This window comes from Glycine soja, chromosome 7 (assembly GCF_004193775.1).
Source record: "Glycine soja cultivar W05 chromosome 7, ASM419377v2, whole genome shotgun sequence".
Classification (NCBI taxonomy): domain Eukaryota; kingdom Viridiplantae; phylum Streptophyta; class Magnoliopsida; order Fabales; family Fabaceae; genus Glycine; species Glycine soja.
The window spans coordinates 3,088,433-3,104,403 of record NC_041008.1 but is presented as its reverse complement, the minus strand read 5'-3'; the positions used below and the strand labels follow the sequence as shown (position 1 = coordinate 3,104,403).

The following is a 15,971-nucleotide window of genomic DNA, read 5'->3' as shown; positions in this document are numbered from 1 at the left end:
TAAAGCACTTTCCAGTACTAAAAATCTTAACTATGCATACAAATGGGCGATCAAGCCATAAGCATACATAAATAGGCATAGATAGAAGCAATGAACACATAAAAACAACTTTAAATAGATAGTAAGAGAATATTACATAAAGGGTTCAATAGAACTTCCCAACCAAGAGGCTTAGCCTTCCATTACAAGAAATATGCTCTCAATACAAGGAAGGAACAGAGTTTAGTGAAAGAAAATGCCAAAGAATGGTTGATGATGTCTCCTTCAACCTCTAAAACTCTAATTTCACTCCTCTAACCTAAGCTTTCTTCACAGCTCTATTTCTGTCGCTTCAGCTTCTCCTTGTGCTCTGTTTTTCGATTATCTCCTTAAGTTTTTGCCAACTTCAGTATTTCAAAAGCTTCTTGGACGTTTCAGCTTCTGAATGCTCGCTAAGCGCAAGTAAGTAAATTTTGGCTTAACGAGCTGGATGCGCTAAGCGCGAGAAGAGACAACCTACTCGTTGGGCGAGCTGGCGGCGCGCTAGGCGAGTGTTAGTCGTCATTTACGACTAACTCTGATATTAAATAGTTTCATGAAATTAGCATCTTTCCTCCAATTTATGATTCTTTTTTGTAGAAGTTGTATATATTTTTATGTTTAGTTTGATTTTACTCAGTAGATACTCCCATTTTGTGAATTAATGTTGATATCACTTCAGTTTCAGGCCAAAAAAATAGAAGGTCTAGCAACTGGTGTCTTGCTAAGTGAGGCATATGCGCTTAGCGAGTGACACGTGCTAAGCGAGGCACTCAGCTCGCTTAACGTGTTAGGAAACCCTAAAAGAGGATCAGTCACAGATGTCCGTGCCTAACGCGCCGCCAACTCGCCCAGCGAGTCATTTGTCCTTTCTCGCACTCAGCGTGCCCAGCTCGCCAAGCTAGATTTCACTAACTCGCGCTTAGCGAGCCTTCAGAATCTGAAATGTCAAGGAGCCTTGAAAACACTTAAATTGACATAAAATAAGAGAAGAGTCGAAAAATAGAGCAAGAAAAAAAGCTAAAACGACAGAGCCTCAGCCTCCAAGAGAGTTTAGGTTAGAGGAGTGATTTTAGGGTTCTAGAGGTTGGAGGAGACATCCTCAACCATTTGTAGCCTTAGCCTTTCTTCAAAATCTATCCTTGTGTTAAAAGTTGCTAACTTGTAATGGAAGGCTAAATCTCTTGTTGGGGAGTTCTGCTGAACCTTTGATGTAATATTCTCTTACTATCTATTTAAAGTTGTTTTTATGTGCTCAGTGTTTCTATCTATGCTTATTTCTGTATGCTTGTGGCTTGATCACCCATTTGTATGCATAGTTAGGATTTTTAGTATTAGGAAGTGCTTTAAAGCCTTAGAACTTGATAGAGCAAGCTAGAAAACTATGTGTCTAGGGACGAAGTGCAGTGATTTAGTTTCTATTATGTTGTAATCTTAATGCGACTCGTTTAGACTAAGTTTGTTGAGGGATTAAGGATGAAGTTTAAATAGAGTTAGGCCCATTCACTCGAGGGATCTTGGTTTGGGTAATTTATTTTCAGCATAAGAACACTAAAACAACGTTAAATAGAAAAAAAAACATTTAGCAACATCAAAGTAAGTTCAATAGAATTTTAATCTGTAGTTAATTATACTTTTAGACAAAAACCCTATTCGTCATTTACTTGCTTTATACAAATGTTTGCTCATTGAACATATATTTTCTGAATGAAACAAGTTTCCTGTGATTCGATACTCGGTTCTTACCATTTTATATTACTTGTGCGACTCAATACACTTGCTGATTAGCATCATAGAATATTATTGAACAAATTTTTGCTGCGAACAACGATCACATCTCAAACTAATCCTCTTCTAGGGTTTTCCAATCCACTAAGCGAGTTGTATGCTTCGCTTAGCGGATGTCACTCGCTAAGCGGATCTGCCTCGCTTAACGAGACATCAACTACTTGAACCTTTTCTTCTTTTGACATGGAACTGAAATGGTTTCAACATTAATTCATAAAATGAGAGTATCTAATATATAAAATCACACTAAACATGAAAATATGTACAATTCCTACAAAAATAACCATAAATTGAAGGTAAGACGCTAATTTTGTGCAAATATTCAAATACAAAACTAAGTCGTGAATAGTGACTAACAATGTTCAAGTAACATTTGAATAGTGGTGGTTCTATAAGAATATATATATTTTTTATATTATAAATTAGAATCTATAATTTTAAAAGTGTGATTCTTACACTTTATATTCTCTTGATTATACATTCTGAATTCTTTCTCTTTTCCCTCTATTTTAGACATTTATTTCACCTACTACCTTTAAGTTAGCTAAATTTATTCCTTTAATCACCTCACACTATTGTTATTTTATTTTCATTTATATATATTTTTCTTAATTGTGCATCACTTTCAATCTACTATCTTTTATCTTTTGCTCTAAATTAAATTTCAAAATTTATTTTTAAAAGAATTTGTCAATAGTTAATTATATTTTACAACAATGTTTATTTTTTAAAGTAGACAATAACATATATATTCAAAATAAAGGTGAGGATAGTGAAGTGTATATAATTCTACGATGTTGGTTAGATTCAAGAAAAATTATATAATAAAAATAGAAAAAATACAATGTTTACCGATAATATAAAGTATTTTATAGAGTCATCTAATAATAAATAATCATATATGATATTTTCTCCTTCCCAAAATGACTTATGTTTATATATTTTTTTACACAAACCAAGAAAATAAGTATTCCAATAGAATTAGTATTTATTAGGAAATCGTTTTACTAAAGTGTTAGTGTTCTTTCTCTTATTTTCAATAAATGTATTATTAACTCTTTGAAGACAACATTATTTATTATATGACAAAATTGGAATAGATGTTTGAATATCTCATTAAAAAGTGAGAACATCAATCAATTTGAAAAAAAAAATTCAAAGCTAAAACTAAGTAATTTTGGAACGAAATAAGTTTGTTGACTTTGACAGTAACTATATTAAAAGTTATACTAACACATGATTTCTAATTAATTGTCATTGTAAAAACTTTTACATTGATAATGCAAATCCACTAAATTCATAAATATAGTGGTGAAATAAAAAAAACATAATAAAACATAAATTTTTTATCGATAAATATTAATCATTGGTATGTTATTTTAGTTAAAGATTTGATAGGGGTGAGTATATGGATTGGTCCGTCCCGTTTAAGGTTCAACCCCACGAAGCCAGCATTTTATACCGATCAGATAAATTCGATTTGTGAAACAAATGGACTTTTTTATAGTCTGTATCCGACCTACAAAGCCCGTGGATAAATGGACCAGTCCACGAGCCTAAATTATTTTTTTTGATTTTTTTTAAAAAAACATAAAATTAAAGCAATTATTGGACTCAGGCATTGGACTTAGTGATTCAACATTTCAACTATTGGAAAAATCAATGCACTGTGAGCAGTAAACACCCTTTAGGAGCATTATAATTATAAAAAATCTACCCATAAAACCCAAAAACAAAGTGCTCTACAAAATATGCCATTTTTTGTTGTTTTTTTTTCTTAATCTCAACCGTCCAAAAGCAAAAGACAATGATTGGTTTGATTTTGTTGTTGCTGTTATTTGCTTCGAATGTGAGTGCTTGGATGGGTGAAATTCATGGAAGAGTTTTTTGTGATGTTTACGGAGATTCTTCTCTTGGACTTGAAGATGATGTTGTTGAAGGTTTCTCCCTTTCTCTCTCTTTTCAATTGGGCTTTTCTCTCACCTTCAATGGATACGAATAAGTTCACGGACTTTACATATTAAGCCTACGAAGTCCGTAGACTAAATGAGCTAGACCTAAAATCTAGGATTGCTATGCAGGTTAAAAAAATCAGGTATGTTATCCACACAGTCTGCAAGCTAAACAGACCAATCCGCAGATTCATGTCCATACATACACCCCTAATATTTGAACCCATAACTTCCTTATCACTCCAACCCTTATGTCCTTACTTCCAACCACCAAACCACTTCACCACTCCAAAGATATAGAAGTTATATGTGAAATGCACAACAATTTATGTGTATTAAAAATATTTGTTCAGTTTTACAAAGTGAAAAATTCATTTGATCCGGTCAATCAAGAAAAATTTGGTTAAAAAATTTAACCTTTTTTTTTTTTTATCGATTTTCAGAAAGCTTGTATTTTTTTAACGGATTATATATGGACCCCTAATTGTAGCTCAAGAAAAAATATCAATTAAAATAGTTCTTATTAATTTCTTTGATATAAAAAGTGTGTCAAATTTAGTTGCCTTAAAAAATATATTTAGGATGAATAAATGGAAAGAAAAATCTATGAAAGATATTGTTTATATTATTATTTTTACTTCAATTGGTGTCACTCATTTCATATTAGTTACACTTTATTCCATGTATTTTTTTTTTCATTGTGATATTAATGTGAAATATTCACTTATTTGTATATTATTATTTCTTATAAGTGAATTTGGTCGATTACCTTTAAGAATCTCCTCTCTTTATCATTTATTTTATTCAAAAGTCTTGAAATTGAGATCTTATTAAAGAATAAATATTTATTGTATATAACTAGATTTTTAATAAATAAATATATTTTGGACATATAAATTATATTTTTAGATCTGTGATAAACAATTTATATTATGAATGGTATTTTTAATTATTGAGATTTAAAAAAAATTGAAATTCAAGTTATAATTAAAAATCTTAAAAATGATAGATTGAAACATATAAGAAGTTAAGAAAAATCTCCAAAAAATGCTAAAGTAAAAAAAAAACCAGCTAAAAATGTTATCATTAAATAATTATAGCTAAAAAAACTCTCATTTAATATAATCATTTTAATTTTTTATTTATGAAGAGACAAAAATTTATGATAAATAATTTATATTATAATATTTTTTGTTACATGAGGGAAAGAAAATCAAAAGGATAACATCAAAGAGTATAAAAACACTAGAAAGAAAACATTAATTATTGAGAATTTGATTTAAAAATATTAAAATTCAAGTTATAACTAAAAATATTAAAAAATAGATTGAAATAGATAATATCTAAAAACATTAAAGAAAACTAGCTAAAAATATTATCGCTAAATAATGATATTTAAAAACGCTCTGGCCCAAGATAGCTATTTTACGTTATATATAGAGAGTGAAGGGATTATAAAATAAAATAATGTTTAAATTAATATTAGATATTAATAAATTCATGCTTTTATCATTATAATTAAATGCTTTAAATGAGTAATTCCACAAAAAAATCCTAAAATATGATACTACTAAAGCAAGAAACCTCTTTATATAAGTAGAATAAATTATTGAGAATTTAATTTTCATCCACCGGTGTGTAAAGACTTTTGCATTTTTTTTGGTCCGAAGACTTTTATATTGTGTTAACTAGTAAGAAATAACCTTAAATACAATTATTATAAAAGTTAACAAATTTACTATATATAACAACATGTAATTAGTACATATAAATATTTATTTAATTGAATAATAAATGGTAAAAATAGGTAGATACTCAAGGGGTGTTTGATAGGAGAGAAGATTTTATGTCTAAGAATTATGTTTTTTAAGGAATGAATAAAATTTGTTTGGTTGATGATTAAATTTTTTTAGATAAATTTCTTTGTGAATAAAAGAGTTATACATATTTTTTTATTAATTATTTTAATTATTTACCCCATTATATAATCTCATAAGTAATAATATAATGTTTTTACTTGTAGTAAAAAATAAAATTGAAGAAATAAGATTTTCACCTTTAAAAAAGGTTTTGTGAAAGACTGATTAAAAAACATTATCGGAACATATTCATATTACATATCAAATATGAAAAATTAAATTTCTCACTTATGATTATCAGGAAACAACAAATCTCCCCCCAATCAAACGTCCCCTCATTGTAATAATGTTGGTAAAAAAAATTAATAATGATCATTAACTAGTAAAATATTAATTAATATTCTAAAAAAAATGGTAGTAATCTTCTTGAACATAATTTGTGCCATTATACATAGTTATCTGAATCTTATTAATACAATTGAGAAAGGAAAATTTATCAAAAGGAAATCTTAATGAAAAAATCTATCTTTTTTTAAGAGAATAAAATATTTAAATTGAAATACTACTTATTCAAATGGAAATGTTTAAATGAATTTCCCCTTTTATAACTTCATTCTCTAAAAACACTTAACAAAAAAGAGATACAAACGGATCAGATTTACGAAGAGACATACGAAGGAGTTCACCGGAGAAAGTACATCCCTTTTCGAGAGAAATTACGATTCATATTTATTAATTTTTAAAAAATAAACAAAAACCAATTCCTCACGCGCTCTATTTTGCGTGGCTTCCACTCGCCGCCGTCCAGAGCCATGGGGGCACATTTTGAAACACGTTTCGTTTGATCACGCTTAGGTATATATATCTATGCACTCTACTCGCTTAGCAACGAAGTTACGAAACTACCCCTTAGGTATATTCATGCTTCTTATTGCTGAATTATCGGAATCTCAAAACTGTCACTGGCAGCACCAAGTTTACGACTTTACCCCGGCATTAAGTAAATATATAAAGTGTCGAAATTGCCCTTGGACGGAAATCACTTAACGGTGGCCGGTGCAAACTCCGGCCGGAGAGATGGGATCCATGTTTTCCTATAAAAACCCGTCACCACACCCTCTCTTTCCCTCATCAAATTGCATTCTCATTGTTTCTCTCTCTACCTACACTTTCTCTCTCTAACTTGCACCCATAGAGCGACCCTCTTCTCTCTCTACCTCGGTCTATTTTTCTCCTTCTCTCTCTAAATCGCCCCCCTCCCCTTCTGTGCGGAGTGAGAAGAGGTAAATTCTCTCTCTCCAGGACTAATTAATTTAATTGTCGATTTTTTATTTAATTTTTTTAATTAAAAAATAATAATAATAATAATAATTTGGGTGGTGGGTTTGGTGTTGATAATTTCAGTGGTGGTGGAAATCTGGGAAGGGTAGAGAGAATCATGTGCGAATGATTGTGGTAGTGAATGGGGAAATCAGGGTTGACTGTTTATATTAGATTTTTGTGCATTATTTGGTTTGTTTGTGATTGGGAGAATGGAGGACAAGTGGTATGATCTCCTGAACGTGGGGTGTCTGTGAGGATAAGATCTTGGTGAAGGGAAGGGTGTATGTGTGGGAATTTGGAATCTTGGTGGATGGGGTGTTGGTAAAGGTTTTGGTTATTGAAACCCTAAAAAGATTGTTAGGTCACTGGTTGGGTTTCAGTGTTCTGATTTGAGCTTTGGAATTATGGAAGTTCAGGACTGTTTTGTGTGATTGTGTTGTGCTCTGTTTCATTGGCCTCCTTGTCATCTGATTGTTGAAAGGAGGAGTTCTTTTGCTTGGTGGATTGGTGTGGACGAGCATTGGATGATTGCTTGAATATTGGCTTTGGGAGTTCTCAGTGTTAGTTTTGGTTTCAGGTTGTTTTTGGTGCTAGGTTTTGGTTAGGGATTTCTGATTCTCTTTTTGTGTTGCGTTTTGATTTCTTTTGCTTGTTTAATTTTGATCAGCAGTTATACATGCAGTGAATGCTTCTAACCGAGTTGTCAGTAAATATTGGTAAATTGTGGATTTTCTTCTGTCTGTTTGTAATTGTGTGTTTGGGTTTGGTTTAGTTGAGAGATTCAATTTATTGTCATTGTTCTATGGTTATATTGCATCCAAAATTGTATGTGTTATGACTCATTCTGTAAATTCATATGTTTCTCTGTATTGCCTGACGACTATAATTCATACCTCAAGCCTACTTGCAGGTCCACTGTCTTTCCCCATTGTGGGCATGTCATGGATATTGTCTCTTGAAAAGAAAAGAAGCAACGTTTCTGTACAACTATTTATTCAGAATTTAGTTTGTATACTTATGCATATGAGATGGGTTCTCGAGGAAGGCCATTATTTGATCTCAATGAGCCACCTGCCGAGGATAATGATGAGAGGGAAGGTATTGTCTGCTTCCAGCCCCAAAAGGCACACCCATCAACAAATCCGCACGCGTCTGACTTATTTGCAACATCATCTGCTGCCCAAGGAATAGTAAATAATAATGCTTTTTCACATGCCTCATCTGTCTCTGGATTTCAACCTTTTGTCCGGCCTAAATCCACTGGTGTTCCTGAATTGGATGCTGAATCCAAGAGAGCAGGAGATCAGGATGCAAAGGTTTCCTCTAAAGATGAAGATGTGAATGTTATGGATTCACGGATATTAAGTTCGGCCAATGCTCAATTTACAGAGAGGGAAGAAGGGGAATGGTCTGATGAGGAGGGTGGCTTTGCTAATGCAAATGGAGGTAATAATGCTAATGCAAATGGAGGCAATAATGCTATTGCAAATGGAGGTAGTAGTTTGCCACGACAAAGTCAAGCTTCAGAAGAGCCAGCAACTTCTGGAATGGTGGATGGGTGTGTTGCAGTGGCTTCTGACAGTAAGTCTAGAAATATTAAGAGTTCTGATAGTATAAATGATGAAAAGAGTAGCCATGCTTCTATAGGTCTAGAATCAAATTCTAGTGAACAGAAAAGCAATAGTATTCCAAATTCAGAAAGCAATATAAAAAGTGAAGCTTCTGTTGATGCACAGGAGGAACCCCCTTTAATCCCCAAGCCAAAAGAAGTGAAAGGTATTGAAGCAAGTCATGCACTTAGGTGTGCAAATAATCCTGTGAAGAGGAAGATTGACCAACGTAAAGAGGAAATGTTGGGAAAGAAACGTAATAGACAGACTATGTTTCTTAACTTGGAAGATGTCAAGCAAGCAGGTCCTATTAAAACCTCAACCCCTAGAAGGCAGACTTTCTCATCACCTGTCATAAGTCGTATAAAAGAAGTCCGCACTGTTCCTGCACAAGTTGAGCGTGTTGGGATAGCTAAGGATCAAAGGCTCACCGACACATCTTCTGGTGAAGGTGGCAACTATGCTGAAGCACAAGAGCCTAAATCTGATTGCAATGGTGATACATCTGGACCACCAGTTAGATCCAGGAGGCTAAACAGTGAGACAGAACCTCCTACAGAGGCCAATTTACCACCACCCATTCCAAGACAGGGTTCATGGAAACAACTGTCAGATTCAAGGCAGCAGAAGAATGTACTCCATTCTAATAGGAAGTCAGGACTGAGTGGTCAAAGCTCCAATGATGTCAAATTGGGAAACAAGAAACATCTTTCTATCAAGAAGCAGGCTCCTGTCAGCAGCCAGCCCCAGGACACTTCTGTTGAACGCCTTATACGGGAGGTGACCAGTGAAAAGTTTTGGCATCACCCAGGTATCAAGTAATTGTATTATTACCATTAATGTAGATGTATAATGTTATTGATAAGCTTTATGGTCGTTTTGGATTTGAATTTTTTTAATTCTTTGCACTTAAAGTTGTGTTCTGATATCTCATCTTGTTGCTCCCTTCCTCCAGTTATCACACTGTGAGAGTCATAACACTGGAGAGACATGAAAAGGTGATGACAGTTGTTTTTGGAATGAAATTTGATATTGATTTGATAGCTTCCCCTGGTTTACATGAATTCTTTATGTAATCCAGCCACCATCATATGCCTCTTTTGTGTTATGGTTCTCAAGTTGGCTTGTTTCTTGAGAAAGATCAAAAGATAACAGGTGGAAGGGAAACCTGGAGCTTTACTTCAATTCAGTATAATAACTATTATCTGCCATCTTTCTCCATGTTCTCTGTGATGCTAATTGCTGATTTTATTCAATACAATGTGTGGGATTGTTTGTTTTGTTTTCTGAGATTTGGATTTTATGAATGGTTTTGAATGCAAAATCTTTCGTGTCTTCTCTACAAGGATATTAAAAATTATTTGACAATTACTTTTCAAAACTAAGTTCAACAACTATTAGTGTTATCCTGCAAAGTACAAATATACAGCACAAATACTGTAGAGAAGCACTCCAAATATGTTCTTCATTAGAAAATGCTATCCTTCCATTCAAATACAGGTTTATTAATTAGAAGGCCATTTCATGGATATTAGAGTCTTTAGCTATTGTGGATAGATGTAAGGTGTTACCACTTAACAACTTGATTGTAGTTTAAATAATCTGGCATTTTGTATCCACCTTTTGTTTTCTCTATGTAATAAAATTTCCGAAGACTTTTCTCTTGTGAATTACTATGGTCACAAGGGGTGGTGGGGTTTAAACACCTCAGAACATACAAATACTGTAGAGAAGCATTCCAAATATGTTCTTCATTAGAAAAGGCTATCCTTCCATTCAAATACAGGTTTATTAATTAGAAGGCCATTTCATGGATATTAGAGTCTTTAGCTATTGTGGATAGATGTAAGGTGTTACTACTTAACAACTTGATTGTAGTTTAAATAATCTGGCATTTTGTATCCACCTTCTATTTTCTCTATGTAATAAAATTTCTGAAGATTTTTCTCATGTGAATTACTATGATCACAAGGGGTGGTGGGGTTTAAACACCTCAGAACATACAAATGCAATAACCTTGTCTAAGAGCTTAAAGAAAATAAAATAGATTTCTGGGAATATCATGGGTAGAGTTGATGACAAAATACACAATTATGAATAGAGTTGTCTAAGAGCTTAAAGAAAATAAAATAGATTTCTGGGAATATCATGGGTAGAGTTGATGACAAAATACACAATTATGAATAGAGTTAAGTTTCTGTTGATGGGATTACATGGTGAAAACTGAAAACAATCCATTTGAAAAATTAAATATGTATTATCATGGTTTCAAGTAGCTGGTTCCTAATATTATTTGGTTAAGGCTTTATGTTGTAGTATGTGCCGGCAGATGTAAGCTCAAATGCATTTGCTTCTAGTAAATGAATTGATGATTACTTCCTTCTTTGGTCATTTGTTCCTCGAACGCCAGTAGTGTAATATCCTTTAGTTTCTTTTGGAAGTTAATTTATTCTTATTGGTAACTAATTGAGGATCCTGTGATTCAGAGGAGACTGAGCTACAGTGTGTTCCTGGACGATTTGAATCAGTGGAAGAGTATGTTAGAGTATTTGAGCCTTTGCTTTTTGAAGAATGCCGTGCTCAACTTTACAGTACCTGGGAAGAATCAACAGAAACAGTTTCAAGGGATACTCATATTATGGTGCGAGTGAAGGCAAATGAGTCAAGAGAAAGAGGTACTCTTGTACCTTTCAGTGCTTTTTTGTGTAAGATGTGTATTTTAGTTCTTTTGCTCAACAATTTGATTGTGCTGTGGACTGCTACTTATTGCTCCACCTGTATAATGGAAACTTTGTCTCCCAAGGTCATGGAATTTGTTTTTCTCTTGTGCTTGTAATTTTGTTTGTATTCAGCCTTACTTTGACTGTGTTTTGTAGCTTTGTCCCTGCAACTTCAACAATCATATAATCAGGGAAGAAGGATACCAGGGGGGTCAAGCAGGGCCCTTGGCCCCTCCTCCGTTAGGACCCTTTGTGTATATATGAGAAAAAAAAAGAAAAATTAAAATTAAAATATATTAATAAAGGAAAATATATATGAAAAATATGTTTTTGAGTTGATATTTGCTTAAAATTTTTCTAGTAGTAGATCATATCTCTAATTTTATCCTTAAAATTAATAATAAATATTTTTTTAAACTTATTATTTATTAGAACTTAAATATTTAATAATTATGTGAAAAAAAATATTCCGGCCCTTACTTTGGTGTTTATGCATTTTGTTTTTGTCAATTTGTGGGTTTAATTTATCTGAATCTTGTTTTAGGTTGGTATGATGTGAAGGTTCTTCCAGTACATGAGTTTAAGTGGTCATTTAAGGAGGGTGATGTTGCAATCCTTTCATCCCCTAGGCCTGGATCAGGTTTGTTGTCAAATATTTAGTACAGGATCAATTGTTCTAATAATTTTTTTGGTTGTTCATTTGGGTTGATATTTTCATCATGCAAGCAGTTAGATCCAAGCAGAATAGTTCATCTTTAGCTCAGGATGATGGGGAATCAGAAGTCACTGGGCGTGTGGTTGGTACTGTTAGGCGTCACATACCTATTGATACCCGTGATCCTCCCGGTGCAATTTTACATTACTATGTTGGAGACTCTTATGATCCCAGCAGGCAAGTTTTTGTTCAAACTTTCCCATTAAAGGGCTCTTTTAATGATTGTGTTGAAATGTACTTTTTTGGTTCCAATGTTAAACTCGGATAAGATTGTTCTTTCCTGTAGGGTTGATGATGATCATATCATTAGAAAACTTCAAGCTGGAAGCATCTGGTATCTCACAGTGCTTGGTTCTCTTGCTACCACACAGAGGGAGTATATTGCCCTACATGCATTTCGTCGCTTAAATTTGCAGGTATATGCTGAAACTTACTCTGGTATCAGGTAGTTTTGTGGGATTGCAATTCTGACTAATTCCTTACTTTACAGATGCAAACTGCAATCCTTCAGCCTAGTCCTGAACACTTCCCTAAATACGAACAACAGACCCCAGCCATGCCTGAATGCTTCACACAGAACTTTGTTGAGTATCTGCATAGGACCTTCAATGAACCCCAGTTGGCAGCAATCCAGTGGGCAGCTATGCATACAGCAGCTGGTACTAGTAGTGGAACGACAAAGAGGCAGGAACCTTGGCCTTTTACCCTTGTTCAAGGACCTCCGGGAACAGGAAAAACACATACGGTATGGGGAATGTTGAATGTCATTCACCTTGTGCAGTATCAGCACTACTACACCTCTTTACTTAAGCATGTAGCCCCTGAGAGCTACAAGCAAGTCAATGAGATCAGTTCAGATAATGCCGCCACAGGATCTATTGATGAAGTTCTTCAAAACATGGACCAGAATCTCTTGCGAACTTTACCTAAACTGGTCCCAAAACCTAGAATGTTAGTTTGTGCTCCATCTAATGCTGCCACTGATGAGCTTCTTGCCCGTGTTCTTGATCGTGGTTTTATTGATGGAGAGATGAAAGTATATCGACCTGATGTGGCTCGAGTTGGGGTTGATTCTCAGACACGTGCTGCCCAAGCAGTTTCTGTTGAGCGTAGAACTGAGCAGCTTCTTGTCAAGAGTCGGGAAGAAATTATGGGATGGATGCACCAATTAAAGAATCGTGAGGCACAATTGGTTCAGCAGTTACATGGTCTTCATAGGGAACTAAATGCTACTGCTGCTGCTGTTCGTTCCCAAGGATCTGTTGGTGTTGATCCTGACCTTCTCATGGCCAGAGATCAGAACAGAGATGCTTTGCTACAGCACCTTGCCGCTGTGGTTGAAAACAGGGACAAGGTTTTGGTTGAGATGTCTCGCCTTGCCCTTTTGGAAAGTAGGTTCCGTCCTGGTAGTGGTTTTAATTTGGAAGAGGCCCGTGCTAGTTTGGAGGCCAGTTTTGCAAATGAAGCAGAGGTAGTTTTCACTACAGTTTCTAGTAGTGGGCGCAAGTTGTTTTCTCGTCTTTCCCATGGTTTTGATATGGTGGTCATTGATGAGGCTGCCCAAGCCAGTGAGGTGGCAATTCTGCCCCCCCTCTCTCTTGGTGCAGCACGATGTGTTCTTGTTGGAGATCCTCAGCAGCTTCCTGCTACAGTTATAAGCAAGGCTGCTGGAACATTGATGTACAGTAGGAGTCTTTTTGAAAGGTTCCAACAAGCAGGATGCCCAACAATGTTGTTGTCTGTGCAGTATAGAATGCACCCCCAAATTCGAGATTTCCCTTCTAGGTACTTCTATCAGGGACGCCTTACTGATAGTGAAAGTGTGGCTAAATTGCCTGATGAGCCATACTATAAGGACCCTTTACTTAGACCTTATATATTCTATGACATCAGACATGGGCGCGAGTCTCACAGAGGTGGATCAGTGTCTTATCAAAACATACATGAAGCACAATTTTGTCTCCGATTGTATGAGCATGTTCAGAAAACAGTGAAGTCTTTGGGTGTTGGAAAGATTACTGTTGGCATAATTACTCCTTATAAGCTGCAGTTGAAATGCCTCCAGCGTGAGTTTGACGAAGTCTTAAATTCAGAAGAAGGCAAGGATCTATATATCAATACAGTAGATGCCTTCCAAGGTCAAGAACGGGATGTCATTATAATGTCTTGTGTGCGTGCATCCAGTCATGGTGTTGGCTTTGTTGCTGATATACGACGAATGAATGTTGCCCTTACGCGTGCACGAAGGGCCCTTTGGGTATGACTATCTTTCTTTTGCATATTTTTTAGTAATGACTTTCTGTGTGTTTATTAAATGGTCAAAGACATTTTTTGGTTGATATTCATAGTCTGTTATCATTGGCAGGTCATGGGAAATGCAAATGCTCTGCTGCAATCTGAAGATTGGGCTGCGTTGATTAACGATGCAAAATCTCGAAATTGCTATATGGACATGGACTCTCTTCCTAAGGACTTTCTTGTATCTAAGGCACCTTCTTACACATCATTGCCTGGTAAGCCTTCCTCAAATATGAGGGGCATGAGATCAGGTGGACCAAGATATAGATCAATGGACATGCATATGGAGTCAAGGTTGGGACCACCATCAGAAGAAGATGAGAATATGGGTGCTCCAGTTAGCTCCAGAAATGGGAACCTTCGTCAATCGCGGTATTCAATGGAGAATTCCTTAGATGATTTTGAGCATGGGGGTGACAAATCAAGAGATGCATGGCAGTATGGAATACAGAAGAAGCAGAACTCATCTGGATCCATGGGAAAGAGAGACGTATAACCATTCCTTATCTGCAGACCCTTCTTCTGCATCACGGGGAGATTCATGGACTGTTTGATTTCCTCATTCTAGTGATCTCCCACTGTTGAAAGTGCTTCGGCCAGATATTGGGGCTTTCGGCGAAGCTGTATGAGCCACAAGATTCTCAGCCTTGGAAGAGGGGGAGAGGAGCATGAGCCACAAGATTCTCAGCCTTGGAAGAGGGGGAGAGGAACATGCAATGTTGGATAAACCTACTTTCGTATCTTGGACAGATGCTTGTGTTGGTTCTTACAAACTTGAGCACACAGCTGAATGGATGTGTTGGGGAAGACTGCAGAGATTTGCAAGCCCTATTTTATATGTGGAGTGAATGGATTGGAGACAACATGCTGGAAAGCGAGGGAATACTCAATTTTGTATCAGAATGAAAGGAGAACTACATGATAATGATTTAGGGATATAAGTAGGCAGTTTGCTGTCAACTACTGACCTTGTACATACAATGGGTTCGCAACATTATTTTAGCAAATTGTTTGTGTTTCATTATTTCATGACAAGCTGAAGTGTTTCACTTCCAAAGGAGAAGAAAGGAAAATATAGGGGTTACCCATTTTCTTATGTTACTTCCAATACACCGAAAATGTGCTTGTATGAAAACTTCTATCATTTATTTATTAATTTATTTATTTTGTTGAAGTCTTTTGTACTGAGTAAAGTTATTTCAGATACATACAGCCATACCAACATCAATTTGTATACTGTTTTTATGCTGAGATGGTGGCTTAAGTTAGTCTTCACAGCTGATGATGGCTTAATTTTCCGTATACTTTCCTGTCAAACAATTGAACGTCTGTTGTTTTACACACTTCAATGCAAAAAAATTAAAAGCCTCCTAACCCATGTTCTCAAAGCAAAAATTTCTTGCTTCCACGAAACTAGTCTTTCACTTTTTTATACATTCTACACAAATTATAGTTCTAAATCAAAGGAGCATTTGATGCATTTTTTTGAAAGGGGTCTAAGCCCTAGAAAGAAAAAATTGCTAATAATAGATTGAGGACTAGAGGCCAGAAAGACATCAGCAAGCTGCAATTGTGACAACTCATTTTTTTACTCATAACTAAAATTGGTTCATAAACATTTGATTCAATTTAGTTATTGTTGAGAAAAGTAAATGAAACAATTTTAGGTTGACGTGCTGTTGGAAGGT

The 15,971-nt window shown here is 35.0% G+C and overlaps 1 protein-coding gene across 2 annotated transcripts; it reads left to right on the top strand.

Annotated features, from left to right (window-relative positions):
- The first annotated feature begins 6,744 nt into the window (after positions 1 to 6,744).
- LOC114418164 (uncharacterized ATP-dependent helicase C29A10.10c-like) lies at positions 6,745 to 15,459 on the top strand. 2 transcript variants are annotated; one of them, XM_028383382.1, is made up of 8 exons: positions 6,745 to 6,900; positions 7,840 to 9,361; positions 11,037 to 11,225; positions 11,815 to 11,910; positions 12,000 to 12,162; positions 12,272 to 12,401; positions 12,476 to 14,242; positions 14,351 to 15,459. In XM_028383382.1, exons 2-8 carry the CDS (start codon positions 7,969 to 7,971, stop codon positions 14,777 to 14,779), a joined length of 4,167 nt encoding a protein of 1,388 aa, XP_028239183.1. In that variant the 5' UTR covers positions 6,745 to 6,900; positions 7,840 to 7,968; the 3' UTR covers positions 14,780 to 15,459. The 2 variants fall into 2 exon arrangements, with proteins under 2 accessions (XP_028239183.1, XP_028239182.1); XM_028383381.1 differs by having other exon boundaries at positions 6,749 to 6,900; positions 7,851 to 9,361.
- The last annotated feature ends 512 nt before the right edge of the window (positions 15,460 to 15,971 follow it).